General features: G+C 40.4%; 1 protein-coding gene across 2 annotated transcripts in view; it reads right to left on the bottom strand.

The window, feature by feature from the left end:
* GLIS3 (GLIS family zinc finger 3) overlaps positions 1-12824 on the bottom strand; it is a 512125-nt gene that overhangs the window by 4743 nt on the left and 494558 nt on the right. For both annotated transcript variants that reach the window (XM_054500965.2, XM_054500966.2), the window contains one exon: positions 424-606. In XM_054500965.2, coding sequence (XP_054356940.1) covers positions 424-606 — 183 coding nt within the window. The remainder of the gene's footprint in view (positions 1-423; positions 607-12824) is intronic.

The raw sequence follows: 12824 nt of genomic DNA, 5'->3' as shown, positions 1-12824 counted from the left end.
CTAACTCATGGGGGCTTTGAATGCCATGCTGGAGAGTTGAATTTATTCTCTCGGCAATTGGAAACTATTTAATATATTTGAGCAGAAAAGAGGCATCTTTTATCCTTCATTTTGGGGAGGCAATGTTCATGGTAGTATGGAGGGCAGAATGGTAAAGAGGAGGAATCAGGTCAGGGAGACTTACTGGAAGGTTATGGCCAGTCTGGGAGAGACATGATGGCTCCTGCACCAGGGTGGTGGAAGAAGAGGGGCTGAAGGAGGGCTGGAGAGGAAGGTGAAGATGAGAGACATTTCAGGGGTCATTCAACAGGATTTGATGCGGTCATGTGCTTGGTCAAGTCCAGCCCAGGTCGGTCACAGGCAGCCCACCTGGTCTCTCCTGTCAGTTGACAGGATTTTCTATGTCACAGACAACCAACACACCTGTAATGCCCGAGTGAGTCGAGAAGGCTCTGTGGAAAACATCAAAACCGGCCTGGCCCATGGATGTAGGGACCAGGCAGTCCTCAAAGGAAGGCACCACACTGCAGGAGCTGACAGGCGGCACAGTTCTCTGGGAATCAGGGTAATGTGGGGGGCAGAACTTCTGCAGCTGCCCATAAAATCCTGAAATGCAAGCATGGCATTGAGCTCCTTTGGGGACAAGTTCCACAGATCATTCCAACCCAGCTAGAACCTCACTCAGCCTGGCTTCATATGACAAATGCCTTTAACTCTTAAGGCCACCTGTAAAATCTTCCAAGCAAACATTTGGAATGCACTGTTGGGCTGAAGCTCTTCTACCTTAGAGGGATTTCCAAGCTTGTTAGTGTGTAATGTTTTTATTATGTGCTTTAGTATCTGAAGTGGGAAGGCTTCTTACCTTCCCTAGACTCTCTGAAGAGTCCTGGACATTGAAGGCCTGACCTTCAGGGGAGGTTCCTACCCTAGACTCTCCCATCGGCATTTGAATGCATCTTCTTTAACTTCCTTTATCCTATATTTTCTTCTGTGTTCACACAGATTAAAATCTTGCAGAATGCTCTTAAAAAGTCCCGCTTAAAAATGCATCCATCTATCTGTCTTTCCAATAGAGAAATACATGCACATTTAGATCTTATTATCCTGGCTAGGTAAACAGTGTTCCATAGTTGGATGTACTTAACTATTTCTATTGTTGATCTTTGCAGTAAATGGAAAAACTGGAAGTGAATAATGTTATGAAAATGTTAGAAAATAGAAATAAAACACAAATAAAACTCCAAAAAAGGAAAAATATGAGAAAAGGGTAATATTTGAAAATAATCAATCATCAACCTTTTGATAATCTTATTTCATCTATTCCTTTCAATTTTTTTCCATTCAGTGTAGTTTTCCTTGGAGTCCTATGTGGTCCTTTTCTATGATCCTCCACTCCTTTCATGATGGCTTACTTTTTTCTTCTTTCTCCTTGCCTCATAATACATTTAAGTCAACAGATTATTTTCTTGGAGTATAATATGCTTTTGAAAATATAATAATGAAATCTTAGTCCATACGTTATTGGAGGGAGAGTTGTGGCTCTGCTGTTAACTCTCTACATTTCATTGTCTGTCTCCTCAACCGTAAAATGTGAATGTCATTGTGTACTTCACTGGGCTATTGTGAAGATTAAGTGAGTCATTGGATAAGGAAGTCCATCTGTAACGTTTTAAAGTACTTTATAAATGTCACTTATTATTGATATCACTATTCTGGTTTTGATGGAAAAAAAGGGATTAATAGAGGAAGTACCCCAGGATTTCTTCCACAAACACTAAATAATGGAGAATGCAGAACAAACCCATGGACTTTGGACCCTTATTCCTGTGTGCCTTCCTCTACTAGAACTGCCTCTTCTTGAGATTGGAAGGCTTCATCCCTTATTAAAGAAATGAACCACCTATCAAAAGAGAGGGGAGGTGCTATTTAAGTTTCTTCTTAGCTCTCTTTAAGTAAAACCAGGGTGAACTGATACATCCAACCTACTATGCTCTCAACCTTCTCATTTCCCGTTAGGACCCACAATGTAGTCTGTGTAACTGCTCAGATCACCCTTGCTGGGACGCTGGGAGGCCTATTCTATGGTTGTTACGAATATTGCCAAAGAATGTGTGCTTAACCGTCCATAAAGATACATACTGGCCCTCTAGGAGTCTATGATCCAAGATAGATCAAATGCAGATTTATGGACAGGGCACATTCATAGTAGAAAACAAAATGATAATATCCTTTATAAGCAGACTAGAGTGCACTTTATATAGAATCAACAGAAAAATCCACATACGGTTTGGAAGAAGATTAAATGCTTGTTATTAGTACAGATTAGGAAAATACCTAAGGAAATTCCATGTCAAGCCAGAAGAAGAAAGAATGGAAAGCTATTGTCTTTTTTCCTTTTGATGCCCAAAGGCATGGTTTCAATAGACAGGCAGGCAAAGAACCCAAACAGACCACTCATAAATACTCATATAATTGATCATCCAATATGAGCAAACTGTAAACTCCCAAGCCCACAAAGAAATACAAATCAAAACAATGATAAAATGTCACATTCTACCTATCACATTGGCAAAGATTTCTAAAAATCATTCTCAATGCTGAAGTGTGAATGAAGAAGGCATTTCTATGTAATGTTGTAGACATTGCAAGAGAGTACAAGCCTTTTGGAAAACAGTTTGACAACCTGTATCTAGAACCCTAAAAGTGTTCAGGCTATTGGATTAAGGAAATACACTTCTGATAAAGTATCCTGAAAATATATTCTGAAGAACATTAAGAAATTCTGCACAGGGACAGTGATTGCAGCGCTAGTGATCAAAACAGAAAACTGAAGAGCCAAAATGGCCAACCGTAAGAGAATGTCTAAGCAAACGGTACATTTATGTGATGGGAATTTTAAATAGGTATTAAAACAATATTTATAATAAGCTTTTAACAACATGGAAAGACCATTACAAGGTTCATGTTTCAAAAAGCAAGATACAAAATTGAATACAAAGCCTAGGATCAGTTGTATGGATGCCTATGTTACAGAATAAAGATGGCAAGTTACCATATCTATAGTTGTCTTTGGGTATGTTTTTTTTGCCTGTATATTTTTTCTGAATTTTAGCAATAGTGAAGAGCAAGTACTCTGGATCCTGGGGTTCAAATCCTAGCTCAACTACTTACCAACTGTGTAGTCTTGGCAAATTACTTAGCTTCTTGGTGCCTCAGTTTTCCAATTTGTAAAATCAAGTTAATAATAGTAATTACATCATACTGAGTTATAAAGATTAAATGAATTAATACTTACATATTATATAATTTTATAATTAGCATTTATATAATATATAATTTAATAATATAAATTACATAGTATATATGTTTGCTAAATAAAAAATAAAATTATTTTATAATGACAGTGTATTTCTTAAAAATAAAAGTTTATTGAGGGAAATAAAATTTCCAAAAAGAACAAGTAAGTTATTTAACAATAACCAATGTAAGAAAGGACAAAGCAGCAGGTATGTGGCACACCCCCTGTTCCTAGGTAGAATCTTCAACAGTTTTGGCCTTTTGAAGACCTGAGCTGTATACCTTTTCTTGCTCATGGCTCCTCAATCCTGCACTAATTGACACACAGACGAATTTCTTCATTTAGCCTACTGGGGGCTCCAAACAGCAACATGTCTGAGTGGTTTGAGGGAACCTGGAATGTGGAGATGTATGGTTTCGGTAGTTCCTTGGACTGATCTTGACTTTGGTACCTGGAGGCCACGCACAGGCAAATATGGCAGTATCATCAGGAGGAAAATGTTAGCATAAACCGCCATGGTTTGTCTACTAGAATGGGATCTCTCCTGAGCAAAATAGACAATATTTGCTATCTATATCTTTATGCAAACTCTCCTCATATTTTCCACCCATAAATTTCCTGATAGCACTCCTCAGTGTAATATCAACCTTCCAAGAAAAGATATTTTTTCACTAAACTCCCACAACTTCACAAATAGGGACATTAATCATTCAGGGACAGTGATTGATAGAGACTTTCACTGGCCTTTCATGAAAACCAATTTATTCACCCTTTCCTATCTTCTCTCCTTTTTCTAAGAGGGAACAGAAGTGTCACATGCTTCAGTCTATATTCAAGTGTTGTGATATATGAGAGTATAAAAGGTTTGTGATGTGGCAAAATACACCTGGAAAAGTTAAATATCAAATCCAACATTCTGGGCTTCATCTCCTAGTCTGGATCTGAGTGAGGAGGACAGAGTAGACTCTAATTCCTGCCTGTGGGTGTCTTGGCTGACACAGGAAACTGTCAAAACCAGAATGGCCCCACAAGCATGTTTTATCACTCTAACAGCCAACTCAAGAAAAGAAAATCCTCTTTATTAAATCTCTCCCTCCAAGTAGCCAGTTACTAGAGATGCCAAATACACTGGTGTGGATGGTTGTGGTCACTCAAAGAGTTTTCACATATTCTCTTCCCAGCGCTATTTTCACAAACCAACAATTTTTTTAAAATTCTGTTAGGGTCTTGCCACACACACAAACCCAGAGAAGTCCTAACTCATTTTCTGATGAATGGCTCCTGTATTCCAGCAGTTGGATTTCATGTAGCAAATTTGGAAAGAACACTACTTCTCGGACCCAAAGCAAAATGAGGCAAGATGTTAACACATTTTGTGGGCATAAAACCTGAGAGTGGTGGCAAGGTCAGCCAATCTGTCCGTCAGTCAATAGTGGCTATCAAGTGCTGGTTAGGGTGCTATTGCCGAAACCAAAGAAATGTAAGACATCATCCTTGTCTTTGAGGATTGATAATATAGCTGGAGTGAGAACACATGCATCTATAATAGCATAAGAACATACTTATAAATGTAAGTTGGCAATAAATGTTAGTTGTTATTATACATTTAATTTCAGAATCACCCCTCTACTTTAGTTATTTTGCCTTCAAGAATGGAGGAGGGGAGGAACTTGCAGATAAATGCATTCTACCTAAATTGCAGTTCCCAAAGGTCAAGGAGAATCATTCCTCCTCCTCTCAGTTTTGGGAAGTTTTTTTCCCCCCTCCTGAAAACAAACTTGTTCTAATTATAAGAATATTTGAGGCTAATTATAAACTAGAAAATGTAGACTAGTATAAACAAAGAAGGCAAAAATTATTATTTCCACGATTCAGAAATGGCCAGCTATATACACACAAAACTGAAATATTTTATATATTTATCTTCTGTTTTTGCCTCTAATATCATGCATGAGTTTCTTCACATACATTCATTCTTAGAAGGCTTTTTCTTTTTCTTTTAGTCATGGAGTCACTAGTGTCTCTGTGATGATAAAGAGTTCATGGTCCCTTTTGCTAATGATGATAAAGCAGCCCCACGAAGCTTTGGATTTCCTTTCCAAACTAGAAGGGGAGTGGGGAAGGTTAGAGGAGAAAGGAATTACATGAGTAAATATGATAATAGAGGGGGGAGGAGCCAAGATGGCCGAATAGGAACAGCTCCGGTCTACAGCTCCCAGCGCGAGCGACGCAGAAGACGGGTGATTTCTGCATTTCCATCTGAGGTACCGTGTTCATCTCACTAGGGAGTGCCAGACAGTGGGCGCAGGTCAGTGGGTGAGCGCACCGTGCGCCAGCCAAAGCAGGGGCGAGGCATTGCCTCACTCGGGAAGTGCAAGGGGTCAGGGAGTTCCCCTTCCAGGGGTGACAGACAGCACCTGGAAAATCGGGCCACTCCCACCCGAATACTGTGCTTTTCCGACGGGCTTAGGAAACGGTGCCCCCAGGAGAGTATAGCCCGCACCTGGCTCAGAGGGTCCTAAGCCCACGGAGTCTCGCTGATTGCTAGCACAGCAGTCTGAGATCAAACAGCAAGTCGGCAGCGAGGCTGGGGGAGGGGCGCCCGCCATTGCCCAGGCTCCCTTAGGTAAACAAAGCAGCCTGGAAGCTTGATCTGGGTGGAGCCCACCACAGCTCAAGGAGGCCTGCCTGCCTCTGTAGGCTCCACCTCTGGGGGCAGGACACAGACAAACAAAAAGACAGCAGTAACCTCTGCAGACTTAAATGTCCCTGTCTGACAGCTGTGAGGAGAGCAGTGGTTCTCCCAGCACGCAGCTGGAGATCTGAGAACGGGCTGACTGCCTCCTCAAGTGGGTCCCTGACCCCTGACCCCCGAGCAGCCTAACTGGGAGGCACCCCCCAGCAGGGGCAGACTGACACCTCACACGGCCGGCCAGGTACTCCAACAGACCTGCAGCTGAGGGTTCTGTCTGTTAGAAGGAAAACTAACAGAAAGGACATCCACACCAAAAACCCATCTGTACATCACCATCATCAAAGACCAAAAGTAGATAAAACCACAAAGATGGGGAAAAAACAGAGCAGAAAAACTGGAAACTCTAAAAACCAGAGTACCTCTCCTCCTCCAAAGGAACGCAGTTCCTCACCAGCAACGGAACAAAGCTGGACGGAGAATGACTTTGACGAGCTGAGAGAAGAAGGCTTCAGACGATCAAATTACTCCGAGCTATGGGAGGATATTCAAACCAAAGGCAAAGAAGTTGAAAACTTTGAAAAAAATTTAGAAGAATGTATAACTAGAATAACCAATACAGAGAAGTGCTTAAAGGAGCTGATGGAGCTGAAAACCAAGGCTCGAGAACTACGTGAAAAATGCAGAAGCCTCAGGAGCCGATGCGATCAAATGGAAGAAAGGGTATCAGCCCTGGAAGGTGAAATGAATGAAATGAAGCGAGTAGGGAAGTTTAGAGAAAAAAGAATAAAAAGAAACGAGCAAAGCCTCCAAGAAATGTGGGACTATGTGAAAAGACCAAATCTACGTCTGATTGGTGTACCTGAAAGTGACGGGGAGAATGGAAACAAGTTGGAAAACACTCTGCAGGATATTATCCAGGAAAACTTCCCCAATCTAGCAAGGCAGGCCAACATTCAGATTCAGGAAATACAGAGAACGCCACAAAGATACTCCTCAAGAAGAGCAACTCCAAGACACATAATTGTCAGATTCACCAAAGTTGAAATGAAGGAAAAAATGTTAAGGGCAGCCAGAGAGAAAGGTCGGGTTACCATCAAAGGGAAGCCCATCAGACTAACAGCGGATCTCTCGGCAGAAACCCTACAAGCCAGAAGAGAGTGGGGGCCAATATTCAACATTCTTAAAGAAAAGAATTTTCAACCCAGAATTTCATATCCTGCCAAACTAAGCTTCATAAGTGAAGGAGAAATAAAATACTTTACAGACAAGCAAATGCTGAGAGATTTTGTCACCACCAGGCCTGCCCTAAAAGAGCTCCTGAAGGAAGCGCTAAACATGGAAAGGCACAACCGGTACCAGCCACTGCAAAATCATACTGAAATGTAAAGAACATCGAGACTAGGAAGAGACTGCATCAACTAACGAGCAAAATATCCAGCTAACATCATAATGACAGGATCAAATTCACACATAACAATATTAACTTTAAATGTAAATGGACTAAATGCTCCAATTAAAAGACACAGACTGGCAAACTGGATAAAGACTCAAGACCCATCAGTGTGCTGTATTCAGGAAACCCATCTCACGTGCAGAGACACACATAGGCTCAAAATAAAAGGATGGAGGAAGATCTACCAAGCAAATGGAAAACAAAAAAAGGCAGGGGTTGCAATCCTAGTCTCTGATAAAACAGACTTTAAACCAACAAAGATCAAAAGAGACAAAGAAGGCCATTACATAATGGTAAAGGGATTAATTCAACAAGAAGAGCTAACTATCCTAAATATATATGCACCCAATACAGGAGCACCCAGATTCATAAAGCAAGTCCTGAGTGACCTACAAAGAGACTTAGACTCCCACACATTAATAATGGGAGACTTTAACACCCCACTGTCAACATTAGACAGATCAACGAGACAGAAAGTCAACAAGGATACCCAGGAATTGAACTCAGCTCTGCACCAAGCAGACCTAATAGACATCTACAGAACTCTCTACCCCAAATCAACAGAATATACATTTTTTTCAGCACCACACCACACCTATTCCAAAATTGACCACATACTTGGAAGTAAAGCTCTCCTCAATAAATGTAAAAGAACAGAAATTATAACAAACTATCTCTCAGATCACAGTGCAATCAAGCTAGAACTCAGGATTAAGAATCTCACTCAAAACCGCTCAACTACGTGGAAACTGAACAACCTGCTCCTGAATGACTACTGGGTACATAACGAAATGAAGGCAGAAATAAAGATGTTCTTTGAAACCAACGAGAACCAAGACACAACATACCAGAATCTCTGGGATGCATTCAAAGCAGTGTGTAGAGGGAAATTTATAGCACTAAATGCCCACAAGAGAAAGCAGGAAAGATCCAAAATTGACACCCTAACATCACAATTAAAAGAACTAGAAAAGCAAGAGCAAACACATTCAAAAGCTAGCAGAAGGCAAGAAATAACTAAAATCAGAGCAGAACTGAAGGAAATAGAGACACAAAAAACCCTTCAAAAAATCAATGAATCCAGGAGCTGGTTTTCTGAAAGGATCAACAAAATTGATAGACCGCTAGCAAGATTAATAAAGAAAAAAAGAGAGAAGAATCAAATAGATGCAATAAAAAATGATAAAGGGGATATCACCACCGATCCCACAGAAATACAAACTACCATCAGAGAATATTACAAACACCTCTATGCAAATAAACTAGAAAATCTAGAAGAAATGGATAAATTCCTCAACACATACACCCTCCCAAGACTAAACCAGGAAGAAGTTGAATCTCTGAAGAGACCAATAACAGGAGCTGAAATTGTGGCAATAATCAATAGCTTACCAACCAAAAAAAGTCCAGGTCCAGATGGATTCACAGCCGAATTCTACCAGAGGTACAAGGAGGAGATGGTACCATTCCTTCTGAAACTATTCCAATCAATAGAAAAAGAGGGAATCCTCCCTAACTCATTTTATGAGGCCAGCATCATCCTGATACCAAAGCCTGGCAGAGACACAACCAAAAAAGAGAATTTTAGACCAATATCCTTGATGAACATTGATGCAAAAATCCTCAATAAAATATTGGCAAACAGAATCCAGCAGCACATCAAAAAGCTTATCCACCATGATCAAGTGGGCTTCATCCCTGGGATGCAAGGCTGGTTCAATATACGCAAATCAATAAATGTAATCCAGCATATAAACAGAACCAAAGACAAAAACCACATGATTATCTCAATAGATGCAGAAAAGGCCTTTGACAAAATTCAACACCACTTCATCCTAAAAACTCTCAATAAATTAGGAATTGATGGGACATATCTCAAAATAATAAGAGCTATTTATGACAAACCCACAGCCAATATCATACTGAATGGGCAAAAACTGGAAGCATTCCCTTTGAAAACTGGCACAAGACAGGGATGCCCTCTCTCACCACTTCTATTCAACATAGTGTTGGAAGTTCTGGCCAGGGCAATTAGGCAGGAGAAGGAAATCAAGGGTATTCAATTAGGAAAAGAGGAAGTCAAATTGTCCCTGTTTGCAGATGACATGATAGTATATCTAGAAAACCCCATTGTCTCAGCCCAAAATCTCCTTAAACTGATAAGCAACTTCAGCAAAGTCTCAGGATACAAAATCAATGTGCAAAAATCACAAGCATTCTTATACATCAATAACAGACAAACAGAGAGCCAAATCATGAGTGAACTCCCATTCACAATTGCTTCAAAGAGAATAAAATACCTAGGAATCCAACTTACAAGGGATGTGAAAGACCTCTTCAAGGAGAACTACAAACCACTGCTCAAGGAAATAAAAGAGGATACAAACAAATGGAAGAACATTCCATGCTCATGGGTAGGAAGAATCAATATCATGAAAATGGCCATCCTTCCCAAGGTAATTTACAGATTCAATGCCATCCCCATCAAGCTACCAATGACTTTCTTCAAAGAATTGGAAAAAACTACTTTAAAGTTCATATGGAACCAAAAAAGAGCCCGCATCGCCAAGTCAATCCTAAGCCAAAAGAACAAAGCTGGAGGCATCACACTACCTGACTTCAAACTATACTACAAGGCTACAGTAACCAAAACAGCATGGTACTGGTACCAAAACAGAGATATAGATCAATGGAACAGAACAGAGCCGTCAGAAATAATGCCACATATCTACAACTATCTGATCTTTGACAAACCTGACAAAAACAAGAAATGGGGAAAGGATTCCCTATTTAATAAATGGTGCTGGGAAAACTGGTTAGCCATATGTAGAAAGCTGAAACTGGATCCCTTCCTTACACCTTATACAAAAATCAATTCAAGATGGATTAAAGACTTAAATGTTAGACCTAAAACCATAAAAACCCTAGAAGAAAACCTAGGCATTACCATTCAGGACATAGGCATGGGCAAGGACTTCATGTCTAAAACACCAAAAGCAATGGCAACAAAAGCCAAAATTGACAAATGGGATCTAATTAAACTCAAGAGCTTCTGCACAGCAAAAGAAACTACCATCAGAGTGAACAGGCAACCTACAAAATGGGAGAAAATTTTCGCAACCTACTCATCTGACAAAGGGCTAATATCCAGAATCTACAATGAACTCCAACAAATTTACAAGAAAAAAACAAACAACCCCATCAAAAAGTGGGCGAAGGACATGAACAGACACTTCTCAAAAGAAGACATTTATGCAGCCAAAAAACACATGAAAAAATGCTCACCATCACTGGCCATCAGAGAAATGCAAATCAAAACCACAATGAGATACCATCTCACACCAGTTAGAATGGCAATCATTAAAAAGTCAGGAAACAACAGGTGCTGGAGAGGATGTGGAGAAATAGGAACACTTTTACACTGTTGGTGGGACTGTAAACTAGTTCAACCCTTGTGGAAGTCAGTGTGGCGATTCCTCAGGGATTTAGAACTAGAAATTGCATTCGACCCAGCCATCCCATTACTGGGTATATACCCAAAGGACTATAAACCATGCTGCTATAAAGACACATGCACACGTATGTTTATTGCGGCATTATTCACAATAGCAAAGACTTGGAACCAACCCAAATGTCCAACAATGATAGACTGGATTAAGAAAATGTGGCACATATACACCATGGAATACTATGCAGCCATAAAAAATGATGAGTTCACGTCCTTTGTAGGGACATGGATGAAATTGGAAATCATCATTCTCAGTAAACTATCGCAAGAACAAAAAACCAAACACCGCATATTCTCACTCATAGGTGGGAATTGAACAATGAGAACACATGGACACAGGAAGGGGAACATCACACTCTGGGGACTGTTGTGGGGTGGGGGGAGGGGGGAGGGATAGCATTGGGAGATATACCTAATGCTAGATGACGAGTTGGTGGGTGCAGCGCACCAGCATGGCACATGTATACATATGTAACTTACCTGCACATTGCACACATGTACCATAAAACCTAAAGTATAATAATAATAATAATAATAATAATAAAAAATAAAAAATAAAAAAAAATAAATAAATAAAAAAAAAATTAGAAAGTAGAGTTTTTACTGGAAAAAAAAAAAAAAAAAATATGATAATAGAAGGCCACCCTCTAGGGTCATGCTGTCCAAGGGAACTTTCCATGATGATGAAAATGCTCTTTATCTGTGCTGTCCAATACAGTAGCTACATGTGGTTATTACATCTTTGAAATGTGGCTAGTGTGACTGAAGAACTGACTTTTAAATTTTATTGAATTTTAATTAATTCAAACTTAAATAGCCACTCATGGCTATTGTACCTGACAGCACAGCTCTAGGGCAATCTCAATTCCCAAGTCTAGCCAACTTTGTTTCAAGAGTATTTCTAATTAAATTCTAGAAAGAAAAACACATGACCCACCCCAAGTTTAAATAAAGCAACATGAATAATCTTAGGCTCCTGGCCTTCAAGATAGAAAGTATATTAGATTTTTTAATACATCTATCTTTTCCTTGCAAATCTGCCACTTCAATCTTTGTGGAAGGAACCAGAATATAAATACATTAATAAGTAAAGAATGGTCCCTCAACTCCCAACTCCTCAAGAAGCTGAGGAATGTTTTAGGCTAAACTGCCAGGGCACTCCAACCCTCCTAGAGGTACTATGTTCCCTTCTGGAAGCAGCAGCAGGAGAAAGAAATGTGTCATCCACTTTCTTCACTTCAGACTGCAGGCCTAGCTCTCCATGCGCACCAGGGTGGCGATGTGCCCTTGTGGGTCTCCATTTATCCTACCATATGATGGTGGAGTGTCAACACAGAAGGCTCTACCCAACTGTTGAGGAACATGGATGGTGATTAATACCAGCCTACACCTCGTCAAGGGGATAAGTCATGATCTGTGTACTTAGTAGGTTTGTTTGTGCAGCAGATGGCCTTGCAAAACAAAATGCTTGTTTTCCTTTACAGTGAGGCTGGGGAACCACCACCAAACTGTGGGCACTAGGAAAAGTGCTACATGGACAACACTCAGAATCGAGACAGCCCCTTCCCTGCAGTAGGCTCAGACTGGACCATGATGATAACTCATAGGTCCAGAAGGTCCACATTTGACAATAGGAACCCCTCAAAAACATCAGGAAGGTTCCCCAGAATTTCCCCCGCCAGAGTGTGACCTAATCAGGCTTGGCAGGATCCTCTAGGAGACTCCTTGGAAACAATGCTGGGTGTTCCAAGACCCCTTGATATGTCAGATGGGAAAACCCTTTAACTCCATGTGATGCAGACTGTATCAATTCAGGGATCCAGGCCAAGTGCTATAGTTTTTCAGCCACTACCCAAATCTCAGGAGTCAT

This window comes from Pongo pygmaeus, chromosome 13 (assembly GCF_028885625.2).
Source record: "Pongo pygmaeus isolate AG05252 chromosome 13, NHGRI_mPonPyg2-v2.0_pri, whole genome shotgun sequence".
NCBI lineage: Eukaryota > Metazoa > Chordata > Mammalia > Primates > Hominidae > Pongo > Pongo pygmaeus.
Note: the sequence above shows the minus strand (reverse complement) of the source record. Positions and strands in the feature narration are given on the sequence as shown.